The following is a 17,307-nucleotide window of genomic DNA, read 5'->3' as shown; positions in this document are numbered from 1 at the left end:
TACATTTCCGCAGTTTAAAAAAGCACATTTATATTTACATTAACTTTGAACTAAAATGAAATAAGATGTCTAAATCTAGCAAAAAATTAGTTGAAAACGAAAATGCCCAGTATAAGGAGCAACTTTTTGTTGATATTCTGGAACTCAAGCTTCTCACACTTAGAGTCATTCTGTTTCTTGTTTGTGAAAGTCATGAATAGACAAGAACTGGAAGAAATTACTTTCTTAAAAGTTAACATCGATTTTGTGACATTAGTAGTCAAAGGTTTCGTGCGAGATTTATCGATGATCTTGGCAGTTATTTCATGCTGAACTACTCCGGTCCCTGATAGTTGCGCTCAACAAACAGGTTACGCCGCCTGGCAGTTACCTACGGTGGTGTATTTTGGTCTGGATCATTGAGTTCTTACCTCTCCTTCTACATCAATGATGGATTTCCAAGCTCCATTCGTCCAGTTATTGTTATCAACTAACGAATCAGATGATCCTAGAACAGCCCTTGCAGCGGTTATGCTGTCCGGTCTACGAGTTTGTCGGGCTGATCTGGTTCTATAATCAAAGAAAAAAAAGAGTAATTGTAAGTAGGCAGAAAAAACTTATATTTTCTGTGCTGTGGAAATATATTTTAGATATGATTTTAAAAAATGCACCTCATATCTGGTAAATGAAAAATGATCAAATAAACTTTATGCTACAATATGATTAAAGTGAAAAACCAACGTAAATAAAGCATAAAATCTCCAGAAGATACAGCAAATAGCTATTTCAAGGCTACAATGGAGACTCTTCATCAGTGCAAAAAGCTCACCACACAAACAGAAGGTCCCGAGTTCCAGAACCAGAAAGGCGAAAGTTCTCTCGCGACTTTCTGGTTGTTTGGTAAGCTTTTTGCATTGATGAAGAGGCTCCATTGTAGCCTTGAAATAACTATTTGCTGTGTCTTCTAGAGAATTTGTGCTTGATTTATGTTGGTTTTTTTACTTTAATCATAAAGCTGGTAGCAAAAAATCTTCATCTCATCTTTAATTGCTTAACCAAAACATTTAAACATTAAAATTAAAATAAATAATTAGGTAACAATGAGCCGCTGAGTTACCTTTCTTTTTGAAGTCGCTCGTTTTCCTTATTCACTCTCTCCAGCTCCCTTGTCAACAAATCATTCGTAAACCTCAGTTCAGCGTTTTCTTCTCTAAATGAAAAGGGGGAAAATAACGTGAATATTCCTTGGATTGCCCATTTTAGAAATGAAGAAGCGAATGTTTAATGTTTGAGTAAACTGCATACCTTAAGGATTCATTATCATTCATATATTGCTGCAACATAGTTTTTACTTCATCTGGTTTCATGTCTGTAAATAAATAAATAAATAAATAAATAAATAAATAAATATATATATATACATATATATATATATATATATATATATATATATATATATATATATATATATATATATATATATATATATATATATATATATATATATATATAATATATATATATATATATATATATATATATATATATATATATATATATATATATATATATATATATATATATGAAATTAGTGATCTTAGTATTCAATGGCAAAGAAATAATATTATTAATAAAACAAAACCACAAACGAATAAATAAATAAAATAGTAAAATTAATGCATCATGCAATGACGGTAAAATGTTTTCATGGCTGCTTGAGCCTTAGAAAGTACTTTCCTAAAACTAATGACATCAAAAAAAATTGTTCAACTTTCTATCTAAAACAAAATCAAAAAATTTAGGACTACTTGTAGTAAAAAAAATTTGACATCATTGTATAACATCAGTGGGTATGTTTTTCCCCTCAACGTTTTTTCATTGGGGGGAAAATGTAACTCTGACATACTTAGACATACTTAAAAAGAAAATTTTTCATTATATTTTATGCGTAATAATGCACAAAATCAGCAAAATATTAAAACTTTCTTACCGTCCATTGATGCATTTCCTCTCATAGGGACGGCCCCTTTATTGCTTGACAGCAATCCATTATCTAAGTGTAACTAGAAACATAAAAATACTTATTTCATGACAAATTCATGAATGTTACGTTCATGAACATTTAATCTTATTCTAATGTTTTTTCATGGTTTGTTAGTAGTTAAGGTACTTTTGCGGTTTCAGACTGGTACGATAAAATGTGTTACTCAAAATCTTAAAATAACTGTTTTTTTGCGGGCTGTTAAAAAGTATTGTCCATTTTTAAACATATAAAATGTTTAAAATAAATTGAACTTTTGTGAAAGAAGTGAATTCAAGTTCATATGTCTTAGCTATGCAGCAGTCTCACTTATGCTCTCTTTGATAAACAGGATTTATTTATTATATATGATGTGCGCATTCTACAATCTATCAAAAAAAAAAAAAAAAAATCTGCTCACAAAGCGGTATATTTAGATCTTTCCTTCCAGTTCTTCACTGTAAAGTTTGTTTTTCGACAGTGATACTCTCATTGCACAGAAACAGCGAAGATGCAAAAGTTGTATGTTTGTTGCCATTTCAAATTTCAAGCGAATCGATGTTTTTATGTCATAAAATATGTAATTGAAACTAATGTTTCAGATACAGGAGTCTCTTGTTCCATATAAAAAGAAAATGACTGTTGAGAGAAAAAGAGAAAAGTAACTTAATAACATAGCATAACTTCATTTTTATGTTCGTAAGAAAAGACCACCCTCAGTGTGCAAAAAAATACCCCATTCGTCTATTTTCCATTGAAACAATATTATTCTTCGTGTTTTTTTTTTTTTTTTTTTTAAATTTAATGGCACCCTTAAACAAAAATACTGAATTCCATTCGTCTTAATTTAAAATTACTCTCTTGCTTTGTAAGCAAATATATCAGGTTCTTGTGCGAGAATATTGAAGGTCTTAACGGGTGCTATTTATATATCTATCGAATGCCAAAATATTAACAGAAATATCAATGACTTTTCAATTTCTTACCTGTTGACGTAGGAAGCTATTTTCCATTCTCAAGACACGAACTTCTCTTTTTAAGCTTATAATCAGTTGCTCTCTGGGATCCTATGAGAAAAAAATCGTTGCATGCTTAAGTACAATCTTCTTATTTCCGATTTATGTTTGGAAAAAAATTAAAAACCAGAGTAAACAAAGCATAAATTCTCAAGAATTTTTTTTTTTTTTTACTTTATCTACGTTGGTGTTTCGGTGTCCCCCAGTTTCGCAGACGCGACATTTCCTTTCTCCCTGTTTTTCAGTTTCGATCATAGCTTTGTATACTTAAAGGGGGGGGGGGGAGAGAAAATTTTAAATTTCTCCAAAACTTGGGCTAAACCGGTTTTTAATTAATTCATATTTTAGCACAAAGCTTATTTGATTTTTTTTTAATTTAATAAGAGATAATTTTACATTTCGGAAGTAAAAGAAATTCTTTGTAATAGGGATGTCACAGTAACTTAGAAAGAAAATATTTTACTCACAATAAAAAAATAAAGAGAGGAAAAAAGGATGTTAGAGTAAATTCGTAGAAAACTAAGAAAATAACTACTTATTTGAAAAATAAGTTGTGTGGTTGTGTTTTTCTTTTTAGCCTACTTTTCCAGCAAAGGTCAGAAAAAGAAGAAAAAAACATGAAAAAAGGCTTAATGCATCTTAAAAATATCGCAAAAAAAAGTCAAAAATAAATAAAATACTTAAATAAATATCGAAAAATTAAAAATTGGAAAGTAGGGTATTGAAATGGGGGGAAATGTCTGTCTGTCTGTCCCCCCCCCCCTAATGACTTTTGAATGAATAGTCCGATTCGAAAAAACATTTTTTTTTGTTCAAAAAATCTCAGCAACGACACCTCATTCCCATATTTTATTTTTTGAATTGAGCAATTTTTCGTTCAATTTTGAACAGTTCCAAAAAACTTAACATTTAGCGCGGGGAAATCCAAGGCAAAAATAAATCTTCAACTAAGAGGCGAAGTGGTTTCAAACTTTATAGGAAAAAGCTTTTGATGAAGAACATGTATCGAAAATATCTTTTTAATTTGAACAATTTTCCGTTCAATTTTGAACAGTTCCAAACCTTTAACATTAGTGCCTATGAGGAAACTGAAAGTCAATATAGATTCCGAACTTTTAGACGGATTTGCTTCAAATAAATTTCGTTGGAAATAGCTCTTGACGATCTACTCCCGACTCCGACTCCGAGAATTTCGAGGCACCTAATTGCGGCTATGACTCCTGTGGCCGAAAGCTAGTCAGACTCCGACTCCCTGACTTCGTAGCTTGGACAAAAATTTATACACGGAGGAAAACTGACTGGCTCCGACTCCGACTCCTGTATCAAAAAATAAGTCCGACTCCACAAGCATCGTCAGAATTGCGAACTTAAAGGGAAAATGACCGATTCCAACTCCGAGTCTTTGAATTAAAAACTTTTGGCTCTCGAATCTGAGTCTTATGTTCCAAAATCAGATTGACTCCGACTCCGCAGCCATGGTTTTTATCGTGAAATAATTATTTTTGATATGATTTGATTTTCACTCTGAAGTTTTCATTTATTCATTCAGTTTTTGATGGAGAAATTCGGAGGACTTTATTTTTCTGCATAAAGATATGCACAGACGATTTTTTTTCGACAATGAAAATTATTTGTTTAAGTTGACATTTTATTGTTTTTATTTATTTTTAAAAGCGCATTAATTCGTTTTAAAAACTATTTTTTGGCAATAGGAGAAAAACAAACGATTTTTCCTTTTATTTTTTTGACCTGATGTATTTACTTTAACAAGTCACCTGACCCGGGAAACAAGCTTATTTCACTGAGACATTTGCTATGGCTCCCTCCATTAGTATTCCTTCTCAATGGTCACAAACTGTTACTATTTCGTGAACCCACCTTAAAGCGGGACTTCATTTGTGGATAGCCCCTATTTTGTGGCAACCGTATGCAAATACGCATTTTCCTACCCTTTGTTTTCGTATGCAAAGTAAAAACATTTCTCGAGCTGCAATTGGTGCCAAAAATTTGACGCCAGTAGATGAAGAGCGACAACCAATTTAACAATTATCGAAATCTTCCCGAATGAAATGATCCTGCAAAACTCAGATTATACGTAAAACTTCTGCATGAACAATGCTTCTTTTAATAAGTTTAATATTATTGAGTAAGTTGCCTTGACCTCTGCCATTAGAATTATTAAATTCCAAACAGTCAAATGAACGAATCCTACTTGCTACATTAAAAATTGTCCATTCAAAAACAGTGGACGTCGCAAATAATAGTGTAGTTTTTTTAAAAAATCGTGTTTGTGATTTGTTTACGATTTAGGGGAAAACTGACAAATGCACTTCTCAAAATTTTTTATCTCTCTCCCCTTTGTCGCAAAGTTTCATACTTCACCATAACCCCTCTTCTCTTTGCCACATATCACACTGTTTTTTTTTTTATAAACGTTCTTATCAAAAAAAAAAAAAAAAAAGCTTTATGTCAAATTCTCCCCATTGTATATTCCTCTTATCATTCATTTCCTCCACCTTGTCACGAATGGTTACAATTTCATGAACCTCACCTTAAATGGGACTTCCTTCGTAGTCAGTTTCTTGCAAATATACATTTCTGTACTCGTTTTTTACGAATGCAAAATAAAAATAATTCTCGTCCTGGCATTGGTGCCACAATGGATAAAGTTCGCCAATTTCACAATTATGGAAGTCGTTCTGAATGAAATGATGCCGCAAAACTCCCTTAATACGTAAAATTTCTGTACAAACAATATTTTTTCTGAAGGTAGGCACGATCTTGCCGTTAAATATGAAATTTCCAACAGTCAAATGAACGAACCCTTCACGGCAACATATAATGGGGTCGTTTCCAAAATTTTAAAAGTATTTTTTTCTGAAAGAGCAATGGTCAGCAAAATATAGCTGAGCATTTTTTAAATAATTTGGTTAAGTTTAATATTAAAAAAAAATTACTTAAATCGTTGCGCTTTCATTGTTTACACTTCTGTCGTGTGACATCACAAATGATAAAATGCTATTCAATGTTGCCATTCATGTGCAAAATATTTAATTCGCATCTTTACTCACGTGTATTGGTAACGATATGGTTGGTAACAAGCGTAGAGCGCAATTTTAATTCGCTGCTTGATTATCATAACGTGGAAACGTAGTAGAAAGATGCGGCAAAGTGCATCATTTGTGACATCATAAAGACCACGCCTTGTTTGAAAAATCGGACATTAAGAAAAATTAATTTAAAAAAAACTGTTGGGAAAATAAAAGTATTTTCTGGGTCCATGTTATTTGTTTTGCTCATTCTATCCATTTCAATGACTAAAAGCAGTACTTTTGACTGAAGGAAACCACCCCATTGTCCATGCGAAAGCACTGGACGTCGTAATAATACGCCAATTTTATCAAAAGTTTCACCTAAGATCTGTTTGTGGTGATAGCAAATGTAGGTATTATTGGGAGTTGGAACTGAAAGTTGTCCCTCACTCCGTAAAATAATTTATTTAAATATTCCTAACTCCAACTAACTATAGGGGCGCTGCAGCCACTGTCTAATGGCGGATGAAAAAGGTAAAACAAACACACGCCGTAACTTTAACTTTCTTTGACGCTTAGTGAATGACAGTAATTTTTCATCGTGTTTGTGGGAAACTTTCTTTTCTATTCCTCTAAAATTACATTACATCTCAAACTGTCTGAAGCCTGTAATTAACCCCAAAGAAAACACGTGCAACGGAATGTTTTACCTTTTTCGGTAGTATTGTTAATCACCGCAAGGTAGTGTGCTCGAGCTCTGGAGTTGCGAATTAAAATCAAGAAAACATAATCAAAATGAAATTATTTTAAATGCCCGTAGCTACCCAAAAAGCCTCAATAATAAAAACAAATGCAAGTATTTCATTTCTTTATGCTCAAGCGAGAATTGGCAACACCACAATATTATCCAGAAATTTCTTCACGCTAACTATGTTGCGAGAAAAAGCAAATAAAAATGAATTTTCACCAACTTTTAATTGCTTCTAGCTCTATTTCTAGCCAACATAGCGGATTTGTATTTTCACGCGAGAAAACCAGGTGAAACGTGTTTTAGAGCATTTTTCGCGAGCTTTCCAACCATACCAAGCTCGAAGCATTAAAATGCATTTTTCGCGCAGAAAAAGAGGTTTAAAAAATGAATTAAAACTTAATGTTTCACGCTTCCAACGATAAATTTCAACAATGGAAAAAGATAAAATTAAAATTTTTGAGTTTTGCTAACTAATAAACGCTTATAACTTTTTTTCTAGTGGATTTAGGTTATTGGACCTTGGGCACCCTGACAATTTTTTCGTTAGAAGTGTATTTTAAAGACCTTTCCAACCATATCAAATTCGAAACAATTGAACCATTCGTTCGCGTAGAAAGAGCCATTTAGGAAGAAAATGCGTTCTTTATTAATATCTCCGTTAATTAGCGTATGATTTCAAAATTTTTATTGATGACACTAAAACTCGGCAATAGCTACCGAACAAAAGAAGAATGAAGGAAATCGGTTCACAAACAGAGGAGAAATCGGTACCGAAAGAAAACGGCTTGCCTATTAATATATAAAGATGAGCTTTTAATTTTAATTCTTTTTTTTATTTTTGAAATCGGTTAAAGATTTTTTTTTGATGGGGAAAAATGTAGTACCTGCTTTGTTTAAAAAGTGCAGCTACTTTATTTGTTCATTTTTTTAAGTAATTTTTTTACGCATCTTATTCTTTAGATGAGCGAGGCATATGTTATTCGCAACTCCAGACCGCGAATACGCTACCTTGCGGTGATTAACAATACTAAAGAAAAAGGTAAAACATTCCATTCCACGTGTTTTCTTTTGGGGTAAATTACAGGCTCCAGGCAGTTTATGATGTAATATAATTTCAGAAGAATAGAAAAGAAAGCTTCTCACAAACACGATGAAAAATTACTGTCATTCACTAAGCATCAGAGCATAAGTTACGGCATTTGTTTGTTTTACCTTTTTCATCCGCCATTAGACATTGGCTGCAGCGCCCCCAATAGTTTATTAAAGTTGCCAATTTCTAGAAATCAGCTTAAAATATTAAAAAATTAGGCTTGCGAATTATGATTCGCGATTTTAGCTAATTTTGAGAATATTGAACCGATAATAGGAAATCGATATGGGTATACGGGAAAGTAGGCTCGTTTAGTTCTAGACGAAACTTCTTGTTGTTCATATTACGTTCTTTATAACCACAGATGCAGTATTGTTTTATTCACTGATTATTTCTTAAAATATAGAGGAAAATATGACCTTTTGGAAAGTGTTTTAAAATTAAGATTGTTTTAAGCAAAAAAAGCATATCAAGAGACAATATTAGTAGAAAAACTATACTTAGTGTTTTAAATAGTCTTAATAATAAATTACCTTCCGAAGACATTAAATGTTAATTTTTTGTAGCTAGTTTTTTGCTATCTGGCCGAAATATAGTCGAAAATCTAATGAGATTCAATTAAATTTTGGGAATCAGATGCATAAATTCGTAACATTTTAACAAGTACAAAAGATAAGCTTATCAAGTATGACCGTAAATATTGTTCTAGTTAAAATTAAAGGCAATGCAATTTACTACAGCAAAAGTGCAGGAAGTGAATTTGCCTTTGTGACTCAAAGAAAAAAGTATTTCCAAGCCATGAATTTTTATGTTCAGTTAGCTTTCAAAAATAATGAAAAAGCTTTATTATTGGTTAATCCAATGGCATAGAAGATTGTTCAATTGCATCAAGTAATTGCTCATTTCTAAAACAGTTTTGCATGTTCTGTTTTGAATTTTATTACATTCGTTTATTACATTCGTATAGCACTAAATTGAGCATAAACGTTTTGATGTGTTTCTCCTTAAAGTTATTATAATAAATTAACACCATGTAATGCGTTTTTACTGAAACATTTTTTTTCTCTGAGTAACATTATTTTATATGTTTATTTTTTTCCAAGTTCCATAATATTATATTTTTTGAAATTTATATAAGCAAAATGATGTAATCTTTTCATGTGCGCAAAAAATAAATGAATAAGTGAATAAAATAAAAATATAATATAATATAAAAATAAGCAAATTAATAAATAAAACAATTCTATTCATGAGGTATTTCATTTTAAAACCACTCGAAAAGCTTGGAATAATTATGAAGTATATTCAAAAAGATAGTATGTGTTTTCAAAGTTACATTATTTTAAAACTCACCATCCGAACCATAGGTTTTGTTCTGATTTTCTTCGCCCTTGCTGCGTAGCGGAGTGTATTGAGAGTTTCTGAAATGTTGGCACGACTTGGAGAAACGCAAGCAACCTGAAAAAATTGAAAAAGAAAAAATCGGTTTCTGCTGCATTCAAGCATATTTAACGTCTGTTCCCAAAGCTTTTCAAAGCAAAGTCCGAAAAGAGATATTTAACATTGACGCCTTTGTTGGATATCACATCAAGAACATTTTTGAACGTCAAGAGTTTCCCAAGATTGTCAGAGACAAAGAGAATGAGGCAAGAATCAGTTTCGTTGAAGTAGTTCAAGACTTCATTGAAATTCATACAGCTAAGTGCTATGCTTAACTGGTTGAGAAGATAATTAATAATACAGCAAAATATAAGCTGTCGGGTGTCTCTCAAAGTAAGTATTCTTGATGCTCACCATCACACGTATTTGAAGGGAGAACAGAGAACACGAAAGCAGATTCCGAGTGCAAAGAGAGAACTTCCACCAGGTCATGCATCATTTTGAACGTCGCTACCAGGGAACCCACAATAAACACATGATCGTTTAATGTATTTCGAGATTTGTTTGCGAAATCGATGTAACACACACAAGCTAATTTTGCGTGATAAGTTCGTTGTCATCAATAAGTAGAATTTTGGTGGGAATGTTCTATGAAATAGGTGGACCTCGCTTACCTACTGCACTGTACCGCGCTTTGCAAGACCTCCATAGCTCAGCGTTATTGGGAGGCTAGAGACAAACTGGATTAATGAACTTTGTTGCGACATTTTTAGTTCTCTGTTCCTCTTTTTTTGTTTCCTGTTATATTCATGTTGTAACTGTTCATGATCTGCCTTAGAAATAAAAAAAATGTTCTATGAATTTGTGAAACAGACTGTTTACTTTTTGTTCTCACATTAAAAAAAATTAAAAAAAGCCTCGAAAATTCATACTACCACAAAAAGTAAGATTTTGCAGCAAAATGAAGTTTCTCCATGTTTTATAATGTTACCAAATGGAAAATGACATTGATTACCCAGAAAAAAAAGCCATGTTATATATTGTAAGCTTTCCACAAGCTCATAATTTATAAAATTGTCACTCACAATAAAATTGCACTGACATAAAAACTGATGTGTTAAAGGAGAAAAAGTAAATTAGTATATATGATCAAACATTAAAATGTAAAATCTAAAAATTGGTCAAAATATTGTACTCATGTCAAAGATCTTCCTAGCAGACAGAAACAATTAACTCCGTTTTTTTACTTATTGGCAAAGATAAAAACGTCGAAATGGACAGAGGTTTTACCTAACTTAAAAAAAAGAAACGAAGAAAAATTAACTATAGTGAAGGAATTTTTTCACACTTACACTGTTTCTATTTTAAATAGAAACAGACCATTAAATAATTTAGTGGCCCAATTAACCGTAAGAAGGAGGGGGGAGAGAAGGGTATAATAATTAGGAGAAAAAATCGTCTTGAAAACCCTTTTTAAAACTTACCATCAACGCAAGTCCACTTCCTCCGAGGCTGTCAGCTAACAGTTTCGTTAGTGTGCTGTCTCTGTAGGGAATGTGTCCACTGCGTTTCCTAGGATCAGCCAAAGCAGAGATGCAATTGCCTGTATAAAAAAATGCGTTTGACTTCACGCATGCAAACACTTTCATTTGCTACAAACTGATAAATGGGAAGATGACCATAATGTTTATAGAATTTTTTTTAAAGAAATTTCAATGCTAAATTAATCAAATTCAGTTAAATTTACTCACAAACCAAATTATTTGGTTTGCAAACTGAAATATTTGCTTCTCTTTTCGTTACTTTAGGTCAGTTTATTTTGAATAAAGCATCTGAGATTCTTTACGACATGCAGTGATTTATTTACTATAAAATGGATTCATCTTCATTTTAGGGCGAGTCATCATTTATAACTTACTCCGTAAACGGAACTAATTTTAGAATTCCGTTTCATTTATCTGTCTATTTCATTAAGTATAGATCGTAGAGATTGGATAATCATCTTTTCTCTTAAAATTATTTTTCTGGGTCTCTTTTTTCAGCAAATTCTCTCTCTCTCTCTCTTTCTTTCTCTCTCTCTCTCTCTCTCTCTCTTTCTTTCTCTCTCTCTCTCTCTCTCTCTATATATATATATATGTATGTATGTATGTATAATTTAAAGTCTCACTCGTAAGTAGCACACTAGCAAGTGTATGAAACAAAAACAACAAGAAACATATAAGAATACTAACAATATAAATTGAAAAACTATACGAAGTTGAACAATATGAACTATAGACTGGACAGTAACTGCTACGTTATCAAAGAGCTGGAGTAGTTGGCATGATATATTAATCTGCAGTTTTCTATAGAGGTCGGTAGCGTCTCTCTCTCTCTCTCTCTATATATATATATATATATAGAGAGAGAGAGAGAGAGTGAGAGAGAGATGCATGGATAGATATACAGCGATTTTAAAATAATCCATCTTACAAATTTTAAGTCTTGTTCTACTTCCTCTTCAAGAATTAATTAAGAAAGTTCTGCCTATAAAGCATCAATATATAATTTACAACGGAAAGGGAAATACTTGGAAAACTCTTCTAGAGCCTTTTCTTCTTCCGCACATTAACGATGCTAATGTTCCATTCAACGTATTACGTTATGGGTTTTTTTGAAGAGAAAAAGGTTTCTTATTCGCTATAAAAAAGAAATAAATGGATGTTTTATGCTTTGTTTCTAAAGTTCCCGAAAAGCGTAGAATGAAGCAACAGCTACTTTACCTGCTTTAGTGTATCTATAGTTACCAACTTTCTAAACACGGAACCAAATAAATACCTTATCAATCAGGCTATTGTCAGGTATAGTTAACCGTATATTATGTGTTTCGAGAGAAGTGGTTTTGCTTCATTTTTTATGCATTGCTTGTTTATAGCGAGACGTCTGATTGCTAGAAAGGGTAACAGTTCTAGAACTATTTGTATTAGTTCTACTAATCTTTTCATTAGAATTATTGTTTATTTAGTTTGAATAAAATCGCAACCAGCTCTTGATATTTCGCTTGCAGTTCCACAAAATATTTTTAATGATTGCAGCGATATCAGCAATGCTACTTAAAATCACCTTTCTCGTCACATAGAACACAATATTTTGAAAACGTTATAATGAAGTTAAAAATTATACACTGAGAGAACACGCATGAGCAAAAAGTGATGTTATTGACGGAAAGATAAATTTATACAGCTGTAAAATATGCAGGATAGTTCGTAAAATAAGGAAACACCCATCGAGATGATAGCAAGCAGAAACCCTACGAAATACATATTCAATTTGTTTGCATGTGATGCCCAGAACGATAGAAGCCGATCGTCGTCCATGGTTTATCCTATCGATTGAGTCTAAGGTAGAGCAGGCAGACGATAGCAAACCACATCAATTGAGAGATCAGGAAACCTTACAGACAGAAAGTGGGCATGTTGAAAGGTTTGTCTGATTTGATGATGCGATCGTGAGTAGTCCTGCTAGAAAATACTATTTTTCAGGTGAAAAGGGCATGACAGTACGATCGGGTAAATTAATTTGTCAAAGTTCTTCACATGATTATTCGCCTTGCCTTTCAAAGGTACTTATACTTAGAGAATAGTCTGATACATTGGCTGCAGACACTCTAAACTTAGGGGACGGTGTGACGTTTAGAATTTGTGATCGGACTATTAATGTCTCTCTGACGTCCTGTATTCGTCATCATATAAACACGATTTAGACTTGTACTAGTCTCTCTCCAAGTGTTCGTTCCATGAAACCATCGTAATCTGTCACGTCGGTGTTTGTGGGTCAATGGCACACTTCACAACGAACGGCTCGTGTGCGAGCAGCTGTCGTTGTTCAAGTGTTTGTTCATGACACCATCGTAATCTGTCACGTCGGTGTTTATGTGTCAATGGCACTCTTCGAAAAAGACGGCTTGTGTACTAGCAGCTGTCAGTCAAGACTTTTTGTTGAGCACCAGAAACTCAGTTGCCCAAGTGTTCGTTCACGACATCATCGTAATCTGTCACGTCGGTGTTTATGTGTCAATGGCACTCTTCGCAAAAGACGGCTTGTGTACTAGCAGCTGTCAGTCAAGACTTCTTGCTGAGCACCAGAAACTCAGTTGCCCAAGTGTTCGTTCATGACACCATCGTAATCAGTTACGTTGGCGTTTGCGCGTCAAGGGCACTCTTCATAAAGATCAGTTTGTGTGCTAGTAGCTGTCAGTCAATTGTAATGAAACTGTTCTCCTGATATTGGAGTATCAAACGCTCCCTACAGGTTACATGGAATTTACAGTGGATATATACAGCAGGATTACGATGGTAAGACTAATTACAGTGCACAATTATAGTTTGACCTCTCGAGGAAAAAAACTCCGCTTTCTGTGCAGTCATCTAGAGATCTCTTCCTTCTCACGTGTCTTTCAGGTCACTTGACAAAATGATGGAATCCTTAACAGCTGGTATTTTAAGAAAACGTCCTGTTCTACATGACTGTCTCAAACAGCCTTGGCATCATATGGGCGTGCTCTAAACATCGTAACGTTGCCTAGAAACCCTAAAATTTTGCAGCTGTTGATAGTCAAAAAAGAATGTTGTCAAAAAGAGAAAAGATGAAATGTAAAGGTAAAGGAAATGGTTTCACCAACGATTATTTGTTGTACTTCAATTTATAAATTTGAGATATGCATACAAGATGCAAGTAATTTTGATGAAAAATACGTGGTCTTGGAAAGCAAATAGTTGTTTCATTCAAGAAGAAGTCTAATGTTAAATAAAATAATTGCTGCAAAAATATCCATTGTGTTGTTGTGAGAGTTTATCTCGCCCAAAAACAAATATTAAATTCATTAATAAATTCGATGGTTTGCTCTTATCTGTGGACAAAAATTTCCCTCCCTTCTCTCTATCTGCTTAAAACGAAAAAGAAAATTTAACTAAAAATTCGACTAAAAGGAAAAAGAGTCGGAGTGTGGTACAAAGGTAAGCATTAAGTAGACGCGGTAAGACGAACAATTAGTTCCTATTCCTCTAAAATAGCTCCCGATAAAGAAAAAATCTTGAAAAAAATCAATTATTACCAACGTTTAAAATGTTGCAGCCGAAGGAGAAAAACATTGCAAAATTACCAAGATCAAAGGAAAATCTTTGAAAATTGACTCGGTTAGCCAGAAATTATGAAGATTATTTCACTTCAAAACAGGAAAAATGTTTATATATATATATATATATATATATATATATATATATATATATATATATATATATATATATATATATATATATATATATATATATATATATATATATATATATATATATATATATATATATATATATATATATATATATATATATATATATATATATATATATATAAGATCTTTGCAGAATCAACGTACAAAAGCAACCCTCGTAATGAAAACATGTATGCAATTAACTGTACATTGATTCCTTTATTAGTCTCAGAATGTATTGTAATTTTAAAATGTATTACATTTTTATTGTAGAACAATTAAGTGCTGAAGGAAGAAAAAAGAGGTCAAAGGCATAGATCGAAACTTTTCCTTCTTTATTTCTTCGTTTTTGATTTTTAGAAATAATAAAAACTAGTTCTTCTAAGTAGTGCACAATAGCAAAATATCTGTTAATACGATTGCATTTTGAATTGCTTTGGAATTGAATAGAAAGTTACCGTAGCTCATTTCTCAGTTTTTTGCAGTTTCAGATCTTTGATTATGTTATGTTTACACAAGACAGAAGCAGAGAAATTCATACATCTATTCTTACCTAAAACTAGGAGAGATTTATTGATGTTATTTGCTTCTTTTAGTGTTTCCCCTCTGCTGTTGGTCTTTTTAGTTTTCTCGGATCCAGCCAAATCAACAAGAAACAGTTTTCCATATCGTCGAATGTAGTGCGTCGGATCTTCGGAATCCCGAACTTCGGAAGTCAGCGTCAGGATTAACATGGTATGACTACGGGAAGAATATTCGTTCATATTGTGCGCACGAACCTGGCGATTTTTCCGACCTGGAGAACAACATAAAACAAATCTCTTATTGTTTACTCCAGGTAGAGAATCAAATAAAATGTAATTTTTTTCCTACTAAAACATAAACTATTTACATGGTGGATATAAATAAAAAAACATATATATTGAGGCAAAATAAATACTACAAGTCAACTTAAAATGCATATTTCACTTTTATACGAAAGCATAAAAAAATCAAGAAATGCAGACAAAATGCGAAAGTAACCTTATTTTTGCTCGTTCCTTAAGCAATTTACCTTAATACTTTATTTTGGCTAAAACTATCTTAACTGTCGAAAGCAAATTGGTAATGTACATCTAGTTTTCTTTATTTAATTTTTATTTCAATCTTGTTTGACTCAATTGTGTCAGATTTTAAATGATGCAGAAAAGTATGCTAATGTTCGACCTCCGATGATATTTAATGACTAACTTCCGATTTACAGGCGTAAATGGACTTACCAATATTAGTTTACGTTTACAGGGATGCCAGTTTGCCAAATTCGAATCAAAGACAGTTTAAAATAAACGAAATTCTCACATGAAAATTTTTCTTAACCTAATAAACTTATTTTGATATAATTTTGACCTTAACTGGTCACATGCTACGGCAAACGTGGTAGGACAATACCCCGAAGCAAATCTGGTTGCGTTAGTGCTGACATAATACAAAATTGCCAGTCAGAGCTTTGAAATTCCAGGCTTAATGGGCAAGTAAAGTAACGCATTAAAGTAAAATTAATCTGATACATCATCTACCATGTTGCCATTTAATTATTCATTTCGGCTCAAAATAATTTAGAGAAACCTGAGTCTTATCGGGAAAATTAAATTCAGTTTTGATATGGTACATTTTATAATAATTCTTTTTTACCTGCTTTTCTAACTTTTTTCACCTTTATAGAAACTTATTGGTAATTTCGAACGCGTTTTGAGAGCTATGACATATTTCTACTAATATTTCTTTAAGTTTGTGTTTTAAAATTAATGCCTGAATTAAATGATACTGAATTTAGAAAAATGTTTTCGTCATAAGAAACAATTTATAAGTAGCCTTATGACAATAAAATTATAAAAAAATAAGGTTAATATACACTCGATTTCGAACAACTGAACTAAATATTATGATTTTATTTGCGGAAATATTTTAAGCGATTAGTTTATTTTTCTTAAGGTTTTGTTAATTACAAGCATAGAGGCATCTTTTTGTAGCGGGTTGACATTGATGGCACCGATTGGCACATTTGGCTCAATTTTGTCGTTAATGTCAATTGTCGGTAATGATGGCAAATTTGAAATCGTATCACAGTATCGCAGAGCTCATACACGCTGTAGCAACTGGAGTTTTTAACAAAGAGAATTACTGCTCTAGTTCAAAACTAAGACATCGTAAAAAAGTGAAATTTTGAAATTTTATACAGGTATTTAGAGAATAGTTCGTGCTTCATCTTGTTCTATACTGAGACATGTTGAATTCCAGTTTGTTTCCTATCTAATTCAATTTTCGTTGGTACCTGTCGTATGTTACACGGAGAAAAAAAAATGCTTAAATGCGTTTTTCTCAAAGCAATTTCTAATGTATTTCAATATTGAACTGGAACAGCGATATTTTCGTGGAATGTGAGCTAACTTTGAATACGAAAATCATTTCAATTCATACCTTGAAAAATGGATTTATTTATTTTAAAGCCATAGAATTCGGATTCAAAACTTTAAATCTAATACTGTTGTCTGTTCTCTACACTATTTTTGAATGCAAATTAGTGAACTTTAGTAATAACTCGTTATATCGCGCTTTCAGGGGACAAAGAAAAAGCGCGATATATCCGAAAGCGTGATATAACCGAGGTCATTAAAAATAGTTATCCATCCAACATACAAGTAAACTAGCATTCGTTCTTTTTGACATGATTTTCAAATAGTTTAGATGTAATTCACAAATGTACTATAACATGTATTAATATTAAACAAGATTTAAATTTAAGGGAGGTAAA

At 32.3% G+C, this 17,307-nt stretch overlaps 1 protein-coding gene across 1 annotated transcript in view; it reads right to left on the bottom strand.

The window, feature by feature from the left end:
* The window catches only part of LOC129217115 (kinesin-like protein KIF12), a 50,660-nt gene that overhangs the window by 10,959 nt on the left and 22,394 nt on the right, over positions 1–17,307 (bottom strand). Inside the window, exons 8-15 of the mRNA XM_054851369.1 lie at positions 15,070–15,312; positions 10,753–10,871; positions 9,242–9,346; positions 2,986–3,066; positions 1,970–2,042; positions 1,285–1,348; positions 1,097–1,189; positions 411–549 (exon numbers count right to left, since the gene is read on the bottom strand). Of these exons, the coding sequence (XP_054707344.1) occupies positions 411–549; positions 1,097–1,189; positions 1,285–1,348; positions 1,970–2,042; positions 2,986–3,066; positions 9,242–9,346; positions 10,753–10,871; positions 15,070–15,312 (917 nt within the window). The remainder of the gene's footprint in view (positions 1–410; positions 550–1,096; positions 1,190–1,284; positions 1,349–1,969; positions 2,043–2,985; positions 3,067–9,241; positions 9,347–10,752; positions 10,872–15,069; positions 15,313–17,307) is intronic.

The sequence above is a fragment of the Uloborus diversus genome, chromosome 1, assembly GCF_026930045.1.
Source record: "Uloborus diversus isolate 005 chromosome 1, Udiv.v.3.1, whole genome shotgun sequence".
Taxonomy (NCBI): Eukaryota; Metazoa; Arthropoda; class Arachnida; order Araneae; family Uloboridae; genus Uloborus; species Uloborus diversus.
This window is presented reverse-complemented; position numbering and strand designations above follow the sequence as displayed.